This window comes from Jaculus jaculus, chromosome 7, assembly GCF_020740685.1.
Source record: "Jaculus jaculus isolate mJacJac1 chromosome 7, mJacJac1.mat.Y.cur, whole genome shotgun sequence".
Lineage (NCBI taxonomy): Eukaryota > Metazoa > Chordata > Mammalia > Rodentia > Dipodidae > Jaculus > Jaculus jaculus.
Window position 1 is genome coordinate 36789454 of NC_059108.1, and position 25282 is coordinate 36814735.

At 41.0% G+C, this 25282-nt stretch overlaps 1 protein-coding gene and 1 non-coding gene across 5 annotated transcripts in view; both read left to right on the forward strand.

Annotated features, from left to right (window-relative positions):
- Window positions 1-25282, forward strand: part of Wasf1 (WASP family member 1) — a 67328-nt gene that overhangs the window by 26806 nt on the left and 15240 nt on the right. For 3 of the 4 annotated variants that reach the window (XM_045155258.1, XM_004660628.2, XM_045155261.1), the window contains exon 2: window positions 20750-20910. In XM_045155258.1, coding sequence (XP_045011193.1) covers window positions 20778-20910 — 133 coding nt within the window. In that variant the 5' untranslated portion in view covers window positions 20750-20777. Of the gene's footprint in view, window positions 1-9486; window positions 9506-20749; window positions 20911-25282 lie in introns of those variants that run through there. The other variant, XM_045155259.1, reaches the window with a different exon arrangement.
- On the forward strand, window positions 8733-8869 carry LOC123462627. Its single transcript, XR_006638413.1, has one exon. It is a non-coding gene; the product is annotated as a small nucleolar RNA SNORA2/SNORA34 family (small nucleolar RNA).

A 25282-nucleotide genomic window follows, 5' to 3' on the forward strand; every position in this document is an offset into this window, starting at 1 on the left:
TTTTTTTTTGCTTAGATACCACACACTGGTCACAGCGCTTAGAAAAAGTGTGCTGCAGTTATTTTAAAGGTATCTACTAAAATAGATGCTTCCAACATGTCTGTGGTCTCACAAGCAATACTGCTTATTCATTTTGCAAGCCATAGCCCAATATTAGGCTCTGCCAGGTACCTTCTGGTGTCAGTGGGAAGTGATATTTGCAGACCCCTCTCAAGTGCCAAGAGATGGAAGTGAAGATGTGGCAGGAATCCCGAGGAGTCACTGACGGCAGTCCTTTACTCGGGCCGGACAGCAGCTCATGGCCACCCCTTCATTGGTGGCCCTCACCTGTATTATGCATCCTTGCCAGATGTGACAGGATTACACAGAACTTGCTCTAGAACTCTGCTTTTTTCAACTTAACAGATGTATTCATTCATTCTCATTTCCTATCTCTGTTTTTCTCCCACCTGATTCAGGGTTGACTCTAGCTTCTAACTTCTACATCATCATTTCTTTAGGAATGCTGTTTTCTCAGTATCTGTTTTCTTTGACAAATATTCCCCCCAGGTTTTAAGGTAATGTATAATTTCTTGTTCTTATTCAAAAGTTCTGAATAGCAAGAGTGTAAAATACTTTTAGTTGCTATGGGGTATACACAAAAACACTGAGGTATACCAGATCTATAAATATTATGAGGTTATCATATAATTGAATAAATAAAGATGGGAAGTTGAAATAGTTCAAAAGAAATAATTTGAGAAAGGTAATAAGGCAGGTGTGCATGCATGTTTGTGTGTGAGGAAGCCAGAGGTCTACTATCGTGGGCTTTCTCAGTCATTGTTTGCCTAATTCTTTGAAGCAGGTTTGCTCATTGACTCAGACTAGCTAGCTAGTGAGCCCCTGGGTTACAAGCATGTGAAACCACACCTGGCATTGTACTTGGGTTCTGAACTCTGGTCTTCATCTTCATGTCTGTGATGCAAGCACTTCACTCCCTGAACCATATCTTAGTCCATACATGGTTTGTGGTCAGTAATAATGGCAGCGAGGACAGGAGAGTTAATTCAGAGGAAGTAAGGGTAACTCATTAGCTGGATATATTGAGGCTTGAACTCTTCACGGTGATGACAGTGAGGGGATGAGTTGACCTGAACCGCATGGGGAAGGCAATACTCATCTCTTCTAAGTAGAATAATGGTTCAGATTTTTATTGTTAACTTCAGCACGAGTTCTGTTGTTTTAAGAAGTCGGTTGAGTTAATGGAATAATCAACCTGAAAAAATTATTCCCTTGTTTTGTCTTGGTGTCAGTGAAATTCGTGTGTTTCTCTTCTCACATTCTAAATTTTATTTTCCTTAATATTTGAGATTGCACCTAAAGGCAAGTGATAGAAAATGCTTAAATGTCTCTTCATCGTTTTAATTTCCTGGCCAAAATTAACTTGAGAGAATTCTTTCAATCTCATTTCAAGTCAGGAACAGTAACAGCAAAATAATTTAACCAAAATGTATCTTTTAAGCTTTTATCTTCTTTCATTTTTGACTTTGTAGCATATATAAAAGCATACTTATGTATTCGTTGTTATCCTATATGACATAGTGAATCTAAGCAATAATGTCTAAAGACAGTTTAATTCATAAGAGCCATAGCATTTATCAGTTGTATCAGTTATGATTCTACGATAGTTGAAATTAGTGATTAAATAAACCTGGAAATTTATAGTCTTTGGGTATGAGCATCAGGTCAGACTTTTGTTGTTGGCTTGTTTTGTTAAAATGAAAATGAGATAGTCTCGCTGTGGCCCAGGCTGACCTGGAATTCACTCAGTAGTTCCAGATTGGCTTCAAACTTACAGTAATCCTCCTACCTCTGACTCCTCAGTGCTAGGATGAAAGATGTGCGTACCTCTCCCGGCCAGGTCACACTTAAATTAACCTAGTTAGAGTAATCTAAGTTTTACTGATGAATTCATACAAACATTAAAGACCAATGTTTTAATCATCTTCTCCTCTTCCTCCTGGTTAGTCTGGAAGTGACACAATTCATGACTCCTTGCTATTGGCATCTGTAGAGAGCCAGTCACGAAGGTTGTCTGTCCACAGTATTTTTGGTGAGATGTTTCACGTACCTTTTGTAAAAGGTCTGGGAAGCAAATGTGATCTTTCTCTGGCTCCTCTCATGGTTGCAGCCCCTGCGCTGAGGTTCCAGGCTTTCTCTCCACTCTGGTTCTCTCCTGGAGGAACTGCTCACTCAAGATTTGGCAGCACCACTATTCTGTCTTCTGCAGGATGGGCGCAGTCAGGTGACCTTCAGAACCTGCTGCTCTGATTTGCCCCTTTGCCACCAGCCCTGTCACAGGCACCATGGCAGCAGCAGAGTCCGAAGGGCAGCTGTCCCATTTATCATTGTAGCACGGCATGTTCTTTTATCCCTTGACATTTGTACGTTCCTAGCAGAATGTTTTACATATGCCCAGCTTTCGCTGAAGACAAGTTTGCATAGATCCAGGGTGTGTGTGGATCCCTTTAGCTTTTGCATTTTAGTTTTTATCCAAACACTTTGTGTGCCCCTCCCCCATATTGTAAGGTTAGGATAAAAACCATGGCTGAAAACTCCAAAATCTTCCAAACACCACTTCCAATGTATTTAATATTTTAGAATATTTACTTCTTTTTACAGTGAATTACATGCCTTGAATAGATGTGATGATAATTTATATAGTTGAAGTAGAAATGGAGTTAATTGTATTGATCATATTATTTGGATAATAAAATAATAACTAATGGATAACTTTAAAAAGCACCTCCATTTCTATCCTCTTTGGTTCTATATTAAAAATGTAAGGAAATTTTGTAGATCATTTTATTTATGTATGAATTTCTTATAATGCAGTTTTTTTATAATGTACCATTTTGCATCAAGCTCTATCATATACGTGTATGTATGTGTGGTGTGTGTGTGTGTGTGTGTGTGTGTGTGTGTATGAGAAGGGAGAGAGAATGAATGCATTTGTGTGTGTCAGAGAGAGAGAGAAAGTATTGGTGGCACTAGGGCCTCCTGCCACTGCAAACTCCAGGTGTATGCACCATTTTGTATATCTGGCTTTTACATGAGTGCTGGGAATTTGAACATGAGCTGTCAGGCTTTGCAAGCAAGCACCTTTAACCAGTGAGCCAGTTCTCCAGCCCTTTAGTAGTCTTTTCTACAGAAATGGTAAATTACTTGTCTTACACTCTTCTTCAGCAGTAAAAGCCCTTTTGAAGTCTGGGTCTCTGCGCAGCATTGTTAAGTGCTTTAGAGCAGGCAGCATTCATCTCGGCGTTTTCACTCACATCAGTTTCTGAACTGTATTTGATGCATAGAAAACAGCAGCACAGCAGCATTGAAAACTGTGTTGGAGAAGTGGATGGGAAGGCTCTACTTGACAGTCTGTTGTTCAACCAGTTTGTGGAAGTTTACTTCTGTACTTTCTCCAAAAGCTCAACGGAAAACCCCTCTAAATCAAGAATGATACATTTAATTGTTAATTGTAATTTCAGAAATTGAAGTTTTTGATAGACTAGACAGAGTCTATAATACAATGTAGTTGGCCTTGCCTAGATGATCAGACGACAGTGCACAGTCAACATGAAGTGTTAGCAGGGGTGTCAGGTAGCTGGGATTCTCATTAAAGTGTTGGTGAGGTAGACCTTGGTTCAAGCATTTGGAAAACTGGCAGTTTTTACTAACGCTGGACATGTGTATGTGCGTATCGACTGCAGGATGCGGAGAGTTACTCCTGCCATTCTGCATGTACTCTGAAATGTCCCCTCAGATCTAAGTTCAAGTGGTGGAGCTGGAGAGGTGGTTCACTGGGTAAAGTGCTTGCCAGACAAGCATGAGAACCTGAGCTTGGATCTCCAGGACTCAGGCATGGTGATGCACACTGGGGTAGATACCGGAGCTGCCCCTGGCCTTGTTGACCAGCTTTTCTATAGTCTAGTCCAATCAGAAGCCCTGTCTCAGAAAGCCAAATAGAGAATGGTTGAGAAAGACACCCAGTGCTGAACTCTGGTACCCACATACTAGCCACATATATACACATGTACACAACACATGTACACACACAAAGATCAGCTGTTTGTTGTCTTGTACTCTTTCAGAAGACTTACACGTTCTTCATTGCATACCAGAGTTTTCAGCCTTCAATTTGACTGCATTTTTTGCTTTATCTAAGTCTTTTTCTTACTCTTATTTTTTGATTTAAAAAATCTTCACTCCCTGCCACTTTATCCATCATGATATCACTGTTGTCTGGTAGAACTTTCTGCAGCAGTGATTGGATTCTGGTACCTACACGGTCTGGTGTGGCACACCGCCAGCTCATGTGGCTGCTGAGTACCTGCAGTGTGATTGAGATTTTAAGTTATTTTAAATTTCAATTTAGCCACATGTGGCTAATGGTTCATGTTGTGGATAGAACCAGTCTATGTCAGGTTTTTGTTTTGTTTTTTTTTTAGTCTCTTCCACTTGTTTTGATTTCCTTTTCTTTGCATACCTACTTAGTTTCCAGTGTTCTTGAAGTTTGGTCTGTCTCTGCTTCGGTGATCATAGCTTTGTAGCTTCTGGTGGTGAAGGTCATTTCCTTCACCGTCTATGTTAGCCAAGCGCGCAGCCTGTGGAAGCCTGTTGGGAGCAGTCATCTGGCGGATGGGAGACACGGGTAGCTTCTGAATCTTTGAGGTGTTGTGACACTTAGGAGCTGGTTTGTCAGGACTACACTGGATTGGCAAGCTGTGCTAGATCACAAACAGAGCGAGCAGTCGGTGCAAACTCAGGAGACCTCAAGCCTGGCCTCAGCTCTGCTGCCCAGCTTATGAAAAGTTGCTTTTTAGATGAATTTAATCACCTTTAGAAATGGGAGATGAATTATTTAGTGTGTCGTATTTCTTCCAGTCTTAAAAAGATAGGCTTTTCTGAAATGAAGCTATTAGCAGTGAAGGTTAATGCTGGCCGCACTTTTACTTGAGACTGAAATTTTCCAGGAAGAGAAAGTACGTGTTGAAACACCCAATTTGGAATAATAAGAGACAAACATTAGGATGGTCAGTGGTATGGAAATCTTTTAATGCTGTGAGTAGGCAGGAAAATAGCAAATAAACTTCTTTATAACTGCCAGTGAGCAAAACTAAGACATTATAAAACCATATTTAAATGAGCTTGTATTGCAAGTAATTAGCAACTCCAGAAGTGAGAACTAAGAGAACTGAAGGCAATGTGGTGCAGCACTCTGTCCCTTGGTGCCAGTGACCAGCTGTGGTATTTGTAATCAGTGAAGTGGGAAATTATATTTATTTCTGCATGCCATAGCATGTGTCTTTGGACCATAGCAAACTCAAAAGTATCAGAAGACCTAGAAATAATTCCACTCCATGCCTCCTCTCACAGTTTATCTCAGTCAGTTGGCAGAAGGACAGGCCTTCTTTGTTTTTTTATCTTCTCTACTCACAAATCCGTCTTTGAATACTCCCTGCCTGACCCATTTCTCCAGCTTTCCCAAGTCTACTATACTCTGGAGAGCTCCTGCCTATGTGACTGGCAAACTTTCCTACTATATTGGTAACTGGTACCATCCATCTTGTTGCCTAACCTAAAACTTGGCCTCACATTAATTTTATCCATACACTCTTGTGTGGGAGTGCTATCTGTACCCATACATCCCACATTCATTAAGTTCAGAAACCTTCTTAACTACCTAATACTTGGCAGCTAGTGGCAAGAGGCCCGGGTGCTCTCATTCATTCTCTCTCTCTCTCCAAATTAATAAATAAAATATTTTTAATATTTATTTCTTTATTTAAGAAAGATAGAGGCAGATAGAAGGAATGAGCGTCCCAGACATATGCACCACCTTGTGTATCTGGCTTACATGGGCTCTGGGAATTCAAACCTGGGTCCTTAGGCCTTGCAGGCAAGGGCTTTAACTGCTGAGCCATCTCTCCAGCCTAAATAAAATGTATTTAAAAGCTTGAAAAATATATAGGGAAATTGAGGCACAATGAAGTTAATGTCCTGGGCCTCAGAGATAAGAAAATAAAAATGCTCTCATGTATAATGAGACAGAAGATTTTATTGTCCTGTAAGGTATGATTTGTAAATAGGTATTTCACAAGCCTTGAGTTTTTCATATCCAAGGAAAATAACTAGAAACTTGAATAAGGTTTATATAATAAAAGCTTATTCCAATATTACTTATTGCATGCAAATTTGAAGGTCATAAATTATCGTATGTCTTACAGACTATAATGTAGGAAATAAAGTGTTTTCTCTAGTGTTTGTTAGGAGAATGAAAATATAAATTTGTAGAAAATTGTTGGAAGATGGTTCTCAATTTTCCAAAACTTTTAAGGTATGTATCAGCAGTTTGGTGCCAGTACTTTAAAGGATATCTTTGTACAAGTTGCATGTGGTAAAACTGAAAGAAGATTCCATTGTTTTTTTTACTTGGCTATTGTTTGATAGAGCTGGTAACTAATAAATGAAGAACCAGGTTGTTGCTTGAGAAAATTAGTCCTGTTGATCTTGAGTTTTCTTCATAGAGATACACGGAGGAAAAAGACAAGTCAGTATATGGGAACATATATCAAAAGAAAGAGGAGGGCCAGCTTGCAGAGAGTAGAGGAGGGGGAAATGCTATTACCACTGTCCTGGCAGAAGTCATATCCTGGAGTCTGGGTGGACCCATTCTAGTCTGTGGTATTCAGTGATGTCTTTTGTGCCACAAGCATGAGCTGGAGAGATGGCTTAGAAGTTAAGGCACTTGCCTGCAAAGCCTAAGGACCCAGGTTCAATTCCCCAGTACCCACGTAAGCCAGATGTGTCTGGAGTTCATTTGCAGTGGCTAGAGGCCCTGATGCACCCTTTCTTTCTTTCTTTCTCTCTCTCTCTCTGCCTTTTTCTCTTTCTGTCTCTTTCAAATAAATAAATAGATAGATAGATAGATAAAATATTTAGGGGGGAAAACACATGCTCTTCTGTTTGGGTTGGTGTTTCTTCTCTAGAGTAAAATTTGCTTATTTCCTGAGTAATGGACAATGAAAAAAATTTGTCTCAATTGTTATTTTTAAATATTTATTTATTAGAAAGAGGCAGAGAGAGAGAGAGAACAAGTGCCAGGGCCTTCAACCACTATAAATGAACTCCAGATTAATGCACCACCTTATGCATCTGGCTTATGTGGTTCTGGGGAAATCAGACCTGGGCCCTTTGCCTTCCCAGGCAGGTACCTTAACCGCTAAAACATCTCTCTAGCCCTCAATTGTTTTTACAAATTTTTTGGTGCATGTGTATGGATGTGTGTGTATGCAAACACATTCATGTGGGAGTGTGGGTCCAAGTGCATGTGTGGAGGTCAGGAGACTACTGTCAAGGGTCAATCCTAGCCTTCTACCTTGTTTTGAAGCAAAGTCTCTTGGTCTCTGGTTCACCAGGCTAGTGAGTCCACCAGCTTCCAGGAAACTTTCCTGTCTCCCATCTCACCATTGGGAGGCTGAGATTACAGAAGCCCCTCACGACTTCCAGCTTTTATGTGAGGTCTGGGGATCCAAACCCAGATCTGAACTCTAGTACTAAGGCTTCTGCAGTGAATGTTTTTATCCACTGAGCCATCACCCCATCATTAAAAACGTTTACATAAAGTATACATTGTATATATGTTAAGCTAAAAGATATGTTCTTTTCCCAACCCTGTAAATTCAGCACATTCTCTCCTAGTCCCTGTGTGTTTGACTAGAATGATTCTCAGCAAGGACTTTTTTTTTAGATGTTTGGGAGTTTTCTATGAAAATTTCTTCGTTTTAATTTTGCTGTTAAAAGAAGTAATGAAAGCATATTCTGATTCTGCCCATCAGTGGTTTTAGTATCTATTTGTGAGTGGTTTCGAATAGCCATTGGTACCAAGTTATACATCTTACATTGTTCCAGTCTAATGATGATAATGCAGAAGTGCAGAGGCCAGGTTGCTGTGTGAATGTTGTCTTTTCACGCAGTAAGCCTGACTCACTAGGTAATGCACGATGCATTCTGAGCAAGGAAGTTGTGATTACATAACGAGGTGAAACAGGCAGGACAAGATTTGTACAGTGAGCAGTGATGAGTTAAAACCAGGAATTTCCTCATAGCTACTGTTGGTATTTCAAGTTCTATTGGTTTTGTAGTTTGTAGTATCTAGTTTGATTCATCATTGTATAACAGATAAAAGCACATGGAGTTGTTATCTGAGTTAACATCAGAAGTCTGAAACATTTTTCCCCTTCAAAAGGTGTTAATTTGCTGGGCGTGGCAGTGCATACCTTCAATCCAGCACTTACTTGGGAGGCAGAAGTAGGAGGATCACCATGAGTTTGAGGCCTCCCTCAGACTACACTGTGAATTCCAGGTCAGCCTGGGCTAGAGCAAGACCTACATAAAAAAAAAAAAAATAAAAAAAGGTGTTAATTTGTTGCTTCATTTTTACGGACATGTAAACATTAAGCATTTCTATTTCCTATGTCAGTGCACTGGTGACCTTGAGATACTCTTAAGGTTTGCACTTTAGTAAATTAAAAAAGAATGATTATAAAACTGTGCCATTATGGATGTGTAGTTCCACAGAATAGTGTAGGTGTTATTATTGACATGACCACTATCTATTCTGTTTCTTCATACATGTGTAAAGAAAGGTATAGACATTTCAGAAATAAATAAGTAGTTAATAATGCACATGCACAGTCTTGGCCCTGAATCCAGGCTGGCAGTTTGCTAAAGCTGTTGGTTTCAAGCAGGAGCCTAAAGAAATGTCTTTCTACTGTCTGTTGGCCTTTTCAGAAATTTGGAAATGTAATGGTCAATTCATTAGAAAGAAACATCTGGAAGAAAAAATAGATAATGCAGATAGTTGTTTCCTTCTCCCATTTGTCCTCTGCAGGAAGATAAGGGACATCACTAGACATGTAACATGGATTGGGTGGCACTGGAAAGTGAGATGCTAGGACTGTGTTCCCCGGCTATGTTGCCTAGAAGTCCGGGAGATGCTAGAGAGTATAGAGAACAGGAATGATGTGAGAGAAGTAGTGGATCTAAGCTCTCTCCTTTGGGGATGACACGGGAAAGTGCACAGGGAGTAAGTAGTACAGTGAACATAAGAACAAAACACTAAATACCTCGCCTTCCCAATTCATTTTCACTTTAAAACTTCTCATTCTTCCACTACCTTCTGCCCCAAACATCATTAAATTATTCTCTCCATGATCCTAGTTTCTTAGTTAAACATCATATTACTAGAGTTGATCATGAATCTGTTTTTGATTTCACAGATTTTATATTTAGAGGAAATATATTGATTGCTTTGCTTCAGATATATATAATTTATAATTTATTTATTGATTTATTTTTTTGCTGACCATAAAAACTTTCTTTTGCTTAGAATTTGGTTATGCATCTGATGCAGTCAGGTTCCCGTGGCTGACAGAAAACACCTGACCAAGAGCAGTTTATGGGAGGAAAGGTTGGTTTTTTTGTTTGTTTTTGTTTTTGTTTTTGTTTTTGCAAGGTAGAGTCTCACTCTACCCAGGCTGATCTGGACTTCACTCAGTAGTCTCAGGGTGGCCTCAAACTCACTGTGACCCTCCTACCTCTGCCTCCCAAGTGCTGGGATTAAAAGCATGCACCACCACACCTGGCTTGAGGGAAGCGTTTATTTTGGCTCATAGACTCGAGGGGAAGCTGTCCATGATGGCAGGGGAAGATGCTGAAGTGAGCAGAGGGTGAACAACAGCAGGGGAGTATGCCAGACACTAGCAAGAAGAGGCAGCTGGCTATAACACCCATAAACCTGCCCCCAACAGTACACTGCCTCAAGGAGGTACCAATTCCCAAATTGTCTCCAGCTGGGGACCTAGCATTCAGAACACGTAAGTTAATGGGGGACACCTGAACCAAACTACCATGCCACCCTTACTGGCTCATCATCTCATCAATTCTACTGGTAGGATATCCCCAAAATTGACAAACTTCTGTCACCAAGTCCAAGTGACTACCATCTCTGTCACCTGGACTCTTTAATTTATTTGTCTTCCAACTGGTCCAGTTCCATTTATTTGGCCATCCCCCACTGCCTGCGTCTTCCTAGAGACAGCCAGCAGTCACTCCGGACCCCAGCTCCTTCAACAAGGCTTCCAGTGTCTGTCTTTATCCGACCTTCTGCTGCCGCCCAGTCTGTACCTCCACCCGCCTGCTGTCGTCTCCGCGGTGTTCTTCCCCCACACGCTAGTCCTGGCTCTGAGTCTTCTTGCTTATGACACGCCTTCTGAGTTAGCATGAACACACGCCTCGGCTCCTGCAGCCTAGCTAATTATTGATACTCCCTTTGATCTCAATTTAGGTATCTCCTGAGGAAAGGAGATCTCATGCAAATGGATACTAAGTTCTAGCCAATCCACAGAGGACTTGGGTTTGCTTACCTTGATCTTTCGCACTGAGTCATTGGAGTTGGGTGATGAAGAGTGAGTAGCTGGAAGGTGGTGTGTCAGTGCCGCCGAACACTTGATATGTCGACATGGTCTTCAAAGGTTCTGCAGTACTGTGATGTTTTGTTTTTGTTTTGAGATAGGGCCTTGTTCTGCGGCCCAGGCTAGCCTGAAACCAACCGCGACACCCTGGCACAGTGTCTGGTGCAGGGGTTTTGGTGTGAGCCAGCTTGCCTGGCTGCAGAGGCTCCTTTCTAGTATGAGGAACCCTTGACTCTGTTTTTCATATGTGGCTTAATTCCTGATTTCGTGATGTAGGGAACTCAAGTTTCAAATTGATATCTCTTAAACTATAACCATAATATATTATGCTTGTCTAATGGATTTTTAGTTTCAGTAGTGGTTGTGTTAGCTTAAGAGAAATACCTATTTTCTTTGAGAGAAACATGATATCACATAATAAACTACTATGTTGAATCTTATTGCAGCTTGGTTATACTGAATTTGATCTCCAATCTACAAGTGTCAATTGCTTTTCATGACTTCATTGCCATCCAGGTTTCTTCCCGAGCCGGTGAGCATTGTCAGAGTTAGGGACGACTGTCTAGCTCACTTCATTTGCTTTTACTTTGGTTCTTCTCACAACATGTGCTTTCTACCTTACTCTGCCCAATGTAGTACTTTGAGATTGTCACTGGAAGTACAAATTAGAATTAAATATTCTCTTGTTGGTAAAAATTGCACTGTTCTTAGGGCAAGCACTTCAGAGCAATCAAGTATCTGGTGGTATTCAGCTTGATTAGTAGTCCTTTAGACCTGACTTGCCTAAGTAGGTTTTGTTATCTGCAGTGTATGACTTTAAAGATTCCGGAAGAGGGAGCCATTTTAAAGTGTGCTGCTCCTAGTCTGGGGAGTAGTCATCTTATATACTCCTGAGGGGGTTTTCCAGAAGCTCCTGTTACTTCACTGTTAAGTTCTTATTTACAGTAATGAAAGTTTGAGATATGAACATTATACATATAAAAAGAAAGTAATTTACAAAATCTTGTATTGGTACACTTTTAAACAGTATATTAATACATTATTATATTAGCAATATATTAATACGATATATTAGTATATTGACAGTATATTCAAGAGCTGTGGTTTTACATAATTGTACTTTAAATTAGCTTTATGTATTTATGTGGGATTATTACATGCATTCTTTTTTAAAAATCTTTTATTAAAATAATGTATTTATTTGAGAGAGGGGAGAAAGAGAGGCAGAGAACAAGAGAATGGGCATGCCAGGGCCTCTATCCACTGCAGATAAACGCCAGACTCATGCATCACCTTGTGTATCTGGCTTACATGGGTACTGGGGAATTGAACCTAGGTCCTTAGGCTTTGCAGGCAAGTGCCTTAACGGCTAAGTCATCTCTCCAGCTCTCATGCATTCTTTCAAAACATACTTTTGGACCGGGAGAGAGAACTCACCAGTTAAGGCACCTGCCTACAGTGCCTAACAACAATTCCCCAGTGCCTACTAAAGGCCAGATGCACAAAGATGCATGCATCTGGAGTTTGTTTGCAGTGGCTAGAGGCTCCGGCATATCCCTTCTGTCTCTCTCTTTTTGCAAATAAATAAAATATAAAACATTTTTGCATGTCTGTGAATGTGGTATGCACATGGACATGTGTATGTGTGGGGATGCACACATATGTGCAGGTGTGTATATGAAGGCCCGAGGCCAACATTGGGGACCTTGCTCAATTGCTGTTTACCTTATTTTTGAGACAAGGCGTGTCACTGACTCTGGAACTCACCAATTCTATATTTGCTATCCAGTAAGCCCTTGGGATCCTCTTGTCTCCCATCTGCCCAGCACTGGGGTTTCAACCACATACCACCATGCCCAGTTTTTATGCAGTGCTAGGAACCTGAACTCGGATCCTTATACTTGCACAGCAAGACTTTAATAACTGAGCCATCTCCCAGGCTCCTCAGAATTTTTATATTACTTTAATCAATTATGCCTATCAAAATTATAAATCATCTTGTTTGCATTGTAGTTTAAGAAAATTACTTCCATGAAGAATGTCTCCATTTAAACATTCCCATGCTCAAATTATTTAATTTAATTATTAATTTATTTAATCTGTTACTCATAATTAAATGATTTTAATCTTGAGAGAGGAAAAATTTTAAAAGTGTTTGCTATATCAGATTGCTTAGAATATTTAAAATATTACAACTTGTTATTATTTGAAAAATTGTTTTATGCTAACATATTCCCATAAATTACATAATATATCCTTTATTTTGAATAACTAAATGCTAAATATTCTTAGGAAAAGTAAAGTTATATTTCTATGATGTAATGTAAAATTTTATTATTTGATACTGTCATTTTTAAAATTAAGAAATACCTTTAAATGATCACAGATTATTTCACTAACATGAAATCCTAAGACTTAAGTCACATATTGTTGATCACATAATTAAATACTTTTTTGGGGTTTTTTTTTTTTGTTGTTGTTGTTTTGTTTGTTTTCTAAGGTAGGGTCTCACTCTAGCTCAGGCTGACCTGGAATTCACTACGTAGTCTCAGGGTGGCCTCGAACTCTTGGCGATCCTCCTACCTCTGCCCCCTGAGTGCTGGGATTAAAGGCGTGCGCCACCACGCCCGGCTACTTAAATACTTTTTTGTTTGTTTGTTTTAGGTAGCCCAGGCTGACCTGGAATTCACTGTGTTAGTCTCAGGGTGGCCTCGAACTCACAGTGATCCTCCTACCTCTGCCTCCTGAGTACTGGGATTAAAGGTGTGTGCAACCACGCCCGGCTAATTAAATACTTTTATCATGTTCTTATATAATTGCTTTAGCAGTTTTTATTGGTTATTTCTTTCCTTGCTGTGACAAACTAGTGACAGAAGCAACTAAAAAGGGGAGAGGTTCAGAGACTGCCATCCATTGTGCTGGGGAGGCATGATCTAATTCAGCAGCTCTATGTCACATCTCCTGGGTGTTTGTGAGTGTGACTTTTTTTTGAGAGAGAGAAGGAGAGAAATAGGCACGTAGAGAGAGAGAATGGGCATGCCAAGACCTCCAGCCACTGCAAACAAACTCCAGACGCATGTGCCCCCTTGTGCATCTGAGTTACGTGGGTTCTAGGAAATCAAACCTGGGACCTTTGGCTTTGCAGGCAAGTGCCTTAAATGCTAAGCCATCCTTCCAGCCCAAGAGTGAGGTTTAAGAGGGTAAGCGGGCAGACACCCTAGAGAGCTGCATGAGAAAAGGCTAGACTGTCCAAGAGGGATTTGCATAGAAGGCAGGAATATAGTACAGAAAGAGTCAAGAAGGAGAGGTGAGGCTTGGCCTTAAACAATCTAGCATGTAGTGTTTAGACTTGATCCAAGCAATAAAACTGGAAGGATTTGTTGTGGGAAGAGAAGAACAATGCCAGCTCTAAACTGTTTGATAATACTCCTGCTAGAGTCATGGGCTGGTAAGAGGACTGATGACATCGGTGGATTGACAGGAGACTCTGGAAGACTGGAAGCAAACAGAGCAGCCCAAGCAAGTGAGAGGTGGCCAGGGTTTGCATTACATCATTGGCAGGTAGAATAAAAAGGAAGGTCAGAATATGACGGATGTTAATACGATTGAATTGGTAAGGCTTGCTCTCTCGGTGGGTATAGATAAGGACTGCAGTGGTGAGGCAGAATTGGAGGTAATGCCTTGCTTGAAGAAGGTAGGAAGTGAGTCCAATTTTGGACACTGACATAAGGCATTTTGGAAGCTTGCAAGTACAGTGTCCAAAAGGTGTTGCTTGTATCTGCCATGTGGAGAGAGTTGAATTATATTTAAGTATGTCAAGTCCATGTTAAATGTCACATGAAACCTGCTTTTTGGCTAATAAATCAATCATGGAGAAGTATAATTATGAGTGTTGATTTGTGAAGTTGTAGGCTGCTATGACAGAACTTAACAGAAGGACAAGATCTAGTCAGGACAGGAAGATGAGAGAATATGTTCATTTGAGCTAGAATTTGAAGGAAAGTGTGAGTAGAGAAAAGATGGAATATAGGAGGGAGAGACCATGGGTCTAAAGAGTACTAGCATCATATCTATAAAGAATTGAGATGTTTCTGAGTTTAAAACATGAAAACATGGCCTAGGTTAAAGGGGCTTGCTTGCAAAGCCAGCGGGCCTGGGTTCAGTTTCCAAGCCATCAATGTAAGCTGCTGGACACAAACAGTGGTATAAGTGTCTGGTATTCATTTGTAGTGGCAAGGGCCCATAGCACACCCATACACACATGTATAAATAAAATAATTAAATATGAAACAAAAACCCCTGTCCATAGGAGATGCTTTACACAATGGGAAAAGATATGATACAAACACAAACCATAATAATGCTGCTGTATACTACGTCAATATCAGAGGAAACTTTAACTCTGTGTATGTGTGATACATGCATGGGTCAGGCGTGTGAGCATGTGCGCCATGGTGCAGAGTGGAGGTCCAAGGACAACTTGGGGTATCAGTCCTTGCCATCACTGCTGTGTGCACCATGCTAGCTGGGCTGGCTGGCTGTCAGAATTCTCTTGTCTCCTCCCAGCTCGCTGTTGGAGGCCGAGATTACAGACACTACTGTCTGCCTTTCTGTGGGTTCTGGGCATCTCAACTCAGGTCATCACACTTGCACAGCAAGCACTTCTACCCATGCAACATCTCCCCAGCAACAGAGTTGGGTTCATTGCAAGGACATTAAATTGTCTAACAACCAAAGGAAAATACTGTTAACTACATTAATAGGATGTGATTCAAGTGACCATTATAAAGGCAAGAAAACATTTGATACAGTCAATATCATTTATGATTTTTAAAATGTTAGCCAACTAGAAACAGGTACTTTCTTTAGGGGGCATTGTGTGTTGTACATGTATGTGTGTTCTTGTTAATTATGTGCTGTGTGTATATGTGGGTGCACATGCACATATATGTGTATGTGTGTGAAGGCCAGAGGTCCATGGTGGGTGTGCTCCTTAATTGCTCTTCACCAGTTTTGGAGACAAGACCTGTCACTGAACCTGTAGCTCACCAGTCTGGCTAGAGTGCTGTGAAGTCCCAGAGATCCTCCTGTTTCTGCCTCCTAAACACTGAATGCCTGGCATTCTAGGTGGGTGCTGGGAATCTGGATTCAGAGCCCTGTGCCTGTTGAGAAAGCATTCTTCTACGGAGCCATCTCCCCAGTCCCAAAATGTTTTCTTCTTCAGCTATTAAAAGGTATCTGTGGGGCTAGAGGGATTGTTTAGTGATTAAGGCATTTGCCTGCAAAGCCAAAGGACCCAGGTTCAATTCCCCAGGACCCGCGTTAGCCAGATGCACAACAGGGCACACATATCTGGAGTTCATCTGCAGTGGCTGGAGACCCTGGCACACTCATTCTCTCTCTCCCTTTCTTTTTCTTTCAAATAAGTAAATAAATAAAATTTTTTAAAAAGGTATCTATGGGGCTGGAGATATGGCTTAATGGTTAAGCGCTTGCCTGTGAAGCCTAAGGACCCCGGTTCGAGGCTCGGTTCCCCAGGTCCCACATTAGCCAGATGCACGAGGGGGCACACGCGTCTGGAGTTTGTTTGCAGAGGCTGGAGGCCCTGGCGCGCCCATTCTCTCTCTCTCTCCCTCTATCTGTCTTTCTCTCTGTGTCTGTCACTCTCAAATAAATAAAAAAAAATTTTTAAAAAGGTATCTATGAAAGTAGGATGAGGATTAAAATGAAAAGAAGAATGCTCGTGAGAGGGAAGGTAGATAAGGGAGGATAATTGGAGGGAAGAAGAGCAAGGTACGTTATATGTGTGTATGAAAGGGTCAAAATAAAAGAATCAAAAAATTTTAAAAGTTGTTGTAAAATAACAGCCCTGATCTTGTGAAGTGTGAAAGGTTTTTGAGTTTAGGAATAAGACACACATGTTTGCTGTCATCACCTCTGTATTAAAGGATCAGCAGGGGAAGGGGAGTGCATGCCTGTAATTCTAGCAGTGAGAGGCTGAGGCAGGAGGATTACAAGTTCCTGGTATGCCTGGGATACATAGGTAGACCCTGTCTCAGAAATTTAAGTTCTGTGGAAAGGCAAGAAATAGAAATTAAGATATATAAAATATATTATAAGGAGAAGATAATCACTACATATGATGTGACTGTATTAAAAAACCCAGAATTACAGAATGGTTAAAACAGATTAGGGAGTCCTTTGGTTCCTCTGTATATACAACAAGGAAAATAAAATATTAAAATATATCATTCCCAATATTATAAAAATCATATACCTACAAATCTAAAGCTTTGTAAGATTTTAGAAAACTAGGAAACACTTTTGAGAGTTAAAAATCCTAAGATAATTGAGGGTACATTATTTTTAGGGATAAGAAGAAATTTAGAAATGTTTTCCTCCTGTATCTATAGATTTTCTAGAGTTCTAGTCTTTCCCAGTATTTGTTCATGGTTGAATGGCTTAATCTGATTCTAAAATGCTGTCATACCAAGAATAAACAAGGCATTTGGAGAGAGGTGGAAAAGTCCACTTTGTGGAATAGACTTTTATAAACAGATAACTGTAGCGTGTCGCTAGCTCTAGGACAGACCATAGTGTAATAGCATAAGCCTAAACTAGATGATGGTGTAACTGTTGCTGTCTGAGTATAAACTTAATTCATGACACATGTGCTCAGAGACCGTGTGAGGGAAGCAGAGGAAGCAGGATTGCCAGCCTGGATCCACTGAGTGGCCCAGAGAGACCCACTTCACAAAACACACATAGTACCTATATTATATGTGAGAAATTAGACTATCACTCGATTCTCAAGAACTAATTCCATGTCAATCATAATTCAAAAGTGTAAAGAAAACAAACCTAAGAGAAAATTTTAACTTGGTATAGAAGAGAATTGAAAAATATACTTCCATAGTAACCCTAAAAGGACAAGACCAATGCAGTTCACCTTATTAACTGTAGAAACTTGGGTTTATTAAAAGAGGGGCTGGAGAGATGGCTTAGCAGTTAAAGTGCTTGCCTAAGAAGCCAAAGGACCCATGTTCGATTCCCAAGGACCTACATAAGCCAGATGCACAAGGTGGAACATGCATCTGGAGTTTATTTGCAGTGGCGAGAGGCCCTGGCACCCTCATATTCTCTCTGTCCCTGTCTCTCTCAAATAAATAAAAATAAAATATTTTTAACAATATTAAAAGAGGCTGGGTATGGTGGTGCATATCTTTAATCCCAGCACTTGATAAGCAGAGGTAGGAGGATTGCTGAGAGTTCAAGGCCATCCTGAGTCTACATAGTGAATTCCAGGTCAGCCTGAGCTACAGTGAGACCCTACCTTAGAAAACCAATACACACAAACACATATATAAAGAGGCACTGGACATACACACAAAATAGAGATAGTCTGCATCAGCCGTCTTTCCTCTCAAATAAATAATAAAGTTATTTTTTAAAAAGAGGGGCTTAGTACATAGCTCAGTTGGTTAAGTGTTTGCAAAGAAAATACAGAGTGAAAATAGCAAGTGGCAAGCTATTCAGATCATACATAACCTTCAAATGGTTCATGTTCCAAGTACCCACTGTCAGCCCTTGTACTTCAAATGACATAGAAAATGTTCAAGAGCACCAACCGTACAGGCACTTTCAAGAGAATAATCCAGAAAATTACGAGGCATGTGAAAAAGTACTCGAGTTCATTAGTAATTGGAAAAATGAGAACTGCAACCCCCCCAAGACGAGCTACAATGTAAAAGCTGGTGGTATCAAGTGACAACCACTGGTCTGTTCAAAGGAGGTGTCAAAGGATAATGTCATCCCTCGTGAAGATAGGATGCTGCTCTTGGTGCCTCCTGACCCTTGCTGTTCTGATGTGTAGTCATGTGAGGGATGTGTGCAGTAAGGCACACATGTGTACTCAGATAGTGCTGCTCATAATAGTCACACATGAAAGCAACTGCTACATTAGATGAACAACGCATGGTCGAGTCACACCCTGAAGTATTACACAGATGAACTTTGTAAGCTACATGTGCCCAAAGCAGTGTGGATAGTACTGGATGAAGAAACAGGACAAACTACTTTGTGTGGTTTTGTTTACTTTAAAAAATAATCAAGGGCTGAGGAGAAGGCTTAGCAGTTAAGCACTTGCCTACAAAGCCAAAGGACCCAGGTTCAGTGCCCCAGGGCCCACGTAAGCCAGATGCACAAGGAGGCACATGTGTCTGCAGTTGGTTTGCAGTGGCTAGATGCCTTGCCATGCCCATTCCCTCCTCCTGTCTTTCTCTTTCTATCTCTCTCAAATAAATGCATAAACAAATTTTTTAAATTAAAAAAAAACTTGGTATCAATAGTGGTGACAATACAAAGAAAAATAGGATGCTTATTGTGAAACTATAACAAGTATCTTTGAAAAGACAGCCAAGAGGATGATTGTGAAGGGGTCCAAATGGAGGACTTCAGGGGATACACAGCTCTGCTATTTGGTTGAATAATAGGGTAGGCAACCCACTGACCAACGTAGGTGAGCTACTGATAGTGATATGTCTCCTGTCAACAGCCATCGTAGACTAGATTGCTAGCAGTGAAGCTTGGGTCTGTGTAATTGCAGGTAAAGAACTGTGGCAAGTGAAATTGATCCATGGTGTTGGGGCACTTGCTGAAATGAGTGAGGACAGTCTGTAATTCAGAAAAGAAAAGGAAAGTGTAGGGGTGGAGAGGTGGCTTAGCGATTAAGGCACTTGCCTGCAAAGCCTAAGGACCCAGGTTTAACTCTCCAGATCCCACATAAGCCAAGCATACAAGGTGACACAAGCACCCAAGGTCACACATGCACACAAGATGACACATGTATCTGAAGTTTGATTGCAGTGGCTAGAGGCCCTGGTGTGCCAATATATTCTCTCTCTCTTTCTCTCTCATAAAAAAAATCCAAAAAAGAGAATTTTTTTGTTAATTAAAAATTTGGTAGATTTGATAAGATGCTGAGCTACTTAGAATGTTTGATTTTTTTTCCTCCCCAAGGTAGGCCCTCACCCTCGTCCAGGCTGAGCTGGGATTCACTATGTAATCTTAGGGTGGCCTCGAACTCACAGCAATCCTCCTACCTCAGCCTCCTGAGTGCTGGGACTAAAGGTGTGTGCCACCACCCCTGGCTAGAATCTTTGACCTGTTGGGCACAGCTGGCATACTGTACATGGAACATAACTTTGCAGCTACTGTCCCAGCTTCTGTGGGGCCTCCTAAGATATCTTCCGTAAACTAGTATAAACTCCCTATATATAGTAAACATAAACAATAGTTTTAGGAGAATAATAAACATGTGAATTCACTGGGGAGCAAGTTTTACAAAAACAGGGAGCTGGAGGGATGGCTTAGTGGTTAAGGTGTTTGCCTGCAAAGCCAAAGGATCCAGGTTTGATTCCCCAGGACCCACGTTAACCAGATGCACAAGGGAGCACACATGGTCTAGAGTTTGTTTGCAGTGGCTGGAGGTCCTGGCATTCTCTCTCTCCCCCCTTCTTTCTCTGTCAAATAAATAAGTAAAATATTTAAAAAGAAAAAACAGGGCCGAGGAGACAGCTCCTTTGGTAAAGTGCTTGCCTTGTAGTACAGGGATCCGAGTTCAATCCCCAGAACCCACACAAAAAGTTCTAGGCCCATATTGTAGTGCATGTGTGTACTCCCAGCACCGAGGAAGCAGCCACAGGAGGCACTCTGGAGCTCGCTAGTCAGCCAGGCCAGTGTAACTGGTAAGCTTCAGGCCAGTGAGAGGCCCTGTCTCCAAAACAGTGGATGGTTGGTGTTCCAGAGCATGACACCCAGGCTTGTCCTCTGGCCTCCATTCAGACATGTGCACATTCACATATATACATACATGAAAAGATTATGTATATTGATGTGCTAATAATTGCAAATGAAATAGTTAACAAATTACTTTATTCTTTTTGTCTCATAACTCATTTTCATTGTCTTCATGCAAGTGTGTGACCATTCTTAAATGTGATGGTCTTAGCCGGGCGTGGTGGCTCATGCCTTTAATCCCAGCACACAGGAGGCAGAGGTAGGAGGATCGCCATGAGTTCAAGGCCACCCTGAGACTACAGAGTTAATTCCAGGTCAGCCTGGACCAGAGTGAGACCCTACCTTGAAAAACCAAAAAAAAAAAAAAAAAAAAAAAAAATGTGATGGTCTTAACTCTGTTGATTGGAACTGAGTCATGTTGATTTCTTTTTAATTTCTCACAGGTGAACTGGTACACAGGTTGATCTCAAGATGCCGTTAGTGAAGCGAAACATCGACCCTCGGCACTTGTGCCATACTGCACTGCCTCGAGGCATTAAGAATGAACTGGAATGTGTGACCAACATTTCCTTGGCAAATATAATTAGACAACTTAGTAGCCTAAGTAAGTACTTCTTACCAATGTAAATATTACTCAAAACCAGATTGTTAGGCTCCTGCATATTTAGGAACTATATTTGTGATTAATTTGAGAGGAATATTACAAAAGTTACCATGAAAAGTATAGTCACTTTAGGTAAAATTACTGAGTTTTTTAATCATCTCTTTCTTTTCCTGCAAGATATATGATTTTCAAGGAAAAGGAAATACGAACAAAAATAACTATCAACAAGAGTAAAGAATACATCTGAAGAGAGACAATGTCACTCAGTGGAAGAGAATTGATGTCATTGTTGTAAGATGTGATTGACCCAGAGGAGGTAGAGCCAAGGACTCAGCTAGTCATGCAGGGAAGGTAGAGCCAGGGTCGTACTTGCTCAATCGTTCTCTGGTCACTGTTTTTAGAGGCTTTAATTATTTGTGTTTGGGGACATTACTGTGCCTCTTTTGAAATACGCTTTGTTACAAGATGGAAAGATTTTCACATATCTGAGCGCTAAAGAGAAAGGTAAGGGCATCATCATTCTCATGATGGGGCTAATCAGGTGAGTTTTGTCTGAGGGATAGTAAAAACGAGTCAAAAATCCGACACACCTGGGACGTGAAAAGAACAAGAGAACTCGGCTCTGACAGCCAGGGGAGACACATGGGCAGGAGGCACGGAACATAGCCTTACGGGGACGTTAGAGATGGTTATGTTGTTAGGGTGTTAAATTATTTCTTATTCTTAATTTTTTACTTAAAAACAAAGTCTGTCTTTTTAATTGAAGATGATCTTTTTAACAAAATAAAACATTTTAAATGTAAAACAAGGTGTTTTGGCAGACACATGTTCCCAGAGGACAATTCGTCAGTAGAATTCGTCAACAAAGCTGCTCCTAATAGTCAGGCTTGGTTCTTCTCCTTCCTGTTGACTCCCCATAGTTTTCTAGTCAGGTGCAGTCATCCCTTGGTGTGTGTGGGACACGGATTCCAGGGCCTCCCCTGGGGTGGAGAAGTGCACAGTACTTGCATATGGACTGCTGTCCTGTCCAGATTGCTTAGAACACTCAGTACAATAGAAATGCTGCATACATGGGTGACATGCTATGTTACTTAGAGAGTCATGAGAAGAAAAAAGTCTTCCCGTGTTTGATTCAGGAGGAGTTTTTCAATATTTATTCAATTATTATTATTATTGGTCTAGAATTGGTTGAATCCACAGTTAGAGAGCCCGTGAATACAAACCACAAGGGCCAGTTGTGTTTAGCAAAGGTGAGAGCTGTGAATTCATTTCAGGTGAGAGAAGTTGGGGCCTATGCCCCTGGACGTAAAGCAACCAAGAAAGCTAAAGCCACTCGCCAACTTTCGATGGTCACGTCCCTGTCACCCCACTGTAAGGTGAAGCGAAACCAAACACCCACCCACCAGACGTCCTGGCTGAGCAGCACAGCACCCTGTGGCTGCCGGCCTGTCACCGCAGGATCACGGCCTCCACAGCTGTCACTTGCCACCACACGGTGAGAGGTGGTGAGAGCGCTGACCACAGCTGCTCTCAGGAAAAGACCAGGATTCCAGTTGCCCAGTGGGACTGACTGCTGGTATCTGGCAGACACTCTTTGTAAGGCGGAGGATCTCTGTAATGAGCGTGCTGTGTGAGAGCACTAAATCTTTGTATTGTCTGTGCGAGTTGTGAAAAGGATTAAAAGGCTATTTATTTGAAATTGTTTCATTTTCTCTGTACATGGTGGCACTTAAGTTCTTCAGGTTAGCTATTGGCAATCACTGAAGTGCTGTGGAGTTCATTTGCTCCTTGCAAATGGATTCCAGTGTCCAGTGGGCTCGTAATACCAGGCACAGGAAACCTTAGAACTCTCAGACACCATGTGAACAGCATGACCAGGCTGTTGGCAAACTGGGGACTCTTGTGGTGGTTCTAGCAAACTCCCTGTAGCACGTGTGTGCCATCTCTACTCTACATGCATGAGTTCATGACACGTGACATCAGTGACTTTGGAAAACACTGAAGTTTTGAACCTAGTGCAGCTATCGTGTTTCAAGTATTTATCTAATATTCAGAACTAATGTGATTATGTTATGTAACTAAAGATAAATATGTAAGGAAGGTCTTTAGTCTGCTGGAGAGCATATGAGTAATGTTTGACAATAGAATTGTGATAATAGAAGTACATTGTAAAAATGCAGCTAAAATTAGATTTGGGGCGTTTCATTTTTGGAATAAAAACATTACATGGACATTTTCTAGGTAGTTTGTAGAATTTCTAAATTTAAAAGAAAAACCCATGGGTTCAAAGTGTAACAATAGTTTATTGCTCTGATAATAACTTCTCTCATTTTTTCCACTCGATGTAGTTGAAAACCAGGAATTAAATGTATAAGGCCTCTAGATATACAAGATTGATAACCCCATCCTAAAGAACCAGCTTATAAACTAGCCAGTTAAATCCTCTCTCAGAACTTATATTATTTATTACGAGTTAGAAAGGTGCAGACAGAAAGAAAGAGAATGGGCACTCCAGGGCCTCCTGCCACTGCAAATGAACTCCAGACACATGTGCCGGTTGTACATCTGGTTTTATGTGGTTACTGGGGAATCGAACTCAAGCTGTCTGACTTTCAGGCTTTATAAGCAAGTGCCTTTAATTACTGAGCCATCTTGTCAGCCCCACATTTTTGTTTTTTTGGTGGGAGGGGTTTGGTTTTTTTGAGGTAGGGTCTCGCTCTAGCTCAGGCTGACCTGGAATTAACTATGTAGTCTCAGGGTGGCCTCGAACTCATGGTGATCCTCCTACCTCTGCCTCCCAAGTGCTGGGATTAAAGGTGTGCACCAGCACGCCCAGCTCTTTTTTGTCTTTTTAAGTACATTTATTTACAAGAATGTGTGTGAGTGAGAATAGGCACACCACGGACTTTTTAGCAAGTGCCTTTAACTGCTGAGCCATCTCCCCAGCAGCTGTTTACTGTATATCCATTTCTTTCCAGTTTATTGTTGTCTTAACCATTGGGGCTCTGACTGTAGGGATCATTAGCCATTCTTCCTGTGTTTTTCTCTTGTTGAGTGTAGTGTAGTTAGTTCATGCTGCTGAGATGAACTAATAAGGGATACTTCTGACTCTCAAAAAGGATAATTTGGCAGATAATGTATTATTCTATTTCCTTTTGCCATAACAAAATACCTAAAGCAAGATACCTACAAAGCAAGAAGGTACATATTTTGGTCACAGTTTTTGAGATTTAAAGTGAGAATTTGCTGGCCTCTAGTGAGAGCTCTCTTGATGGTGTCACAGCATGATGGAGAGCTGCCCAGCTGAGTGAGAAGAGGCTGAGCGGGCGGCTCTGTTCTGTCACGGCTCACTCTCTTGAGAACCAGCTCGCTCGGTGAGAACGGTATGCGCGCCTCCAAAGAGAGGTGCCACCATTACCTGATCACCTGCCTCTGTGACAAGCTCTTAAGAGTTCACCAGCTCAGTGCTTATTCACCAAGGACAAGGCATGATAGAATTCAATACGTAAAAAGCTAGAAAGTAGCAGAATGAATGACTGGGTGGATTACATTAAGAAGACAGAGTCCATACGTGGAGGTAGGAATGGCTGGGTGGATTAAGAAGACAAAGTCCATGAGTCGACTGTGGATGAGGAACAGGCACTTTGTTACATGATGAAGGCGGGTGTTCTTATCTCCAAGTAACATCTCATTGATGGAAGAATCCCAAATGCAGTGCGTATAGACACCATTCTGAACATTACATAGGTAACATTAACATCTTAAGATAACTGTAGATTACAAGATCTAGTAAGAGATGCCCACAAGTGAAATCATTAAACAAAGCTTGCTGATGAAGTATGAATTGAATTGGACCTTAAAGAAACAAAAGAATTTGAAAAGGTAGAAAAGAACGGGATAGGAGGCCTTTCAACTTGTATGAGCTTGGCCAGTGCATAGAGGCAAAAGCAATGCCCTTGTAAGGAGGATGAAAGCGGAGCTTATTGATAGCTGGTGAAGCCTGACTGAGGACTCGGAAGTTGGTGAGGAGGCTTTGCACTTAACTGCATAGATGGTGAGAAACCGTGGGTTCTTGAGAGAAGCGGCATACCACTTCTGTATGTAAGGACAATTGCAGTGTACCTAATTAGTTTCACCTTGCAAACTTCATTCTTAACTCCCTCTCTCTCTCCCTCTCTCATGAAAAGGGAAGTGGATTTGAAACATTAAAGGGCTTCTAACAGAATGGATGAAATGCTACTCACTGAAAAGTGTTTGGCATTTAAACTTCTGGGTGGTGTTATACACTTTTTTGTTGTTGTTGTTTTTGTTTTTGTTTTTTTGAGGTAGGAGGGTCTTGCACTAGCCCAAGATGACCTAGAATTCACTATGT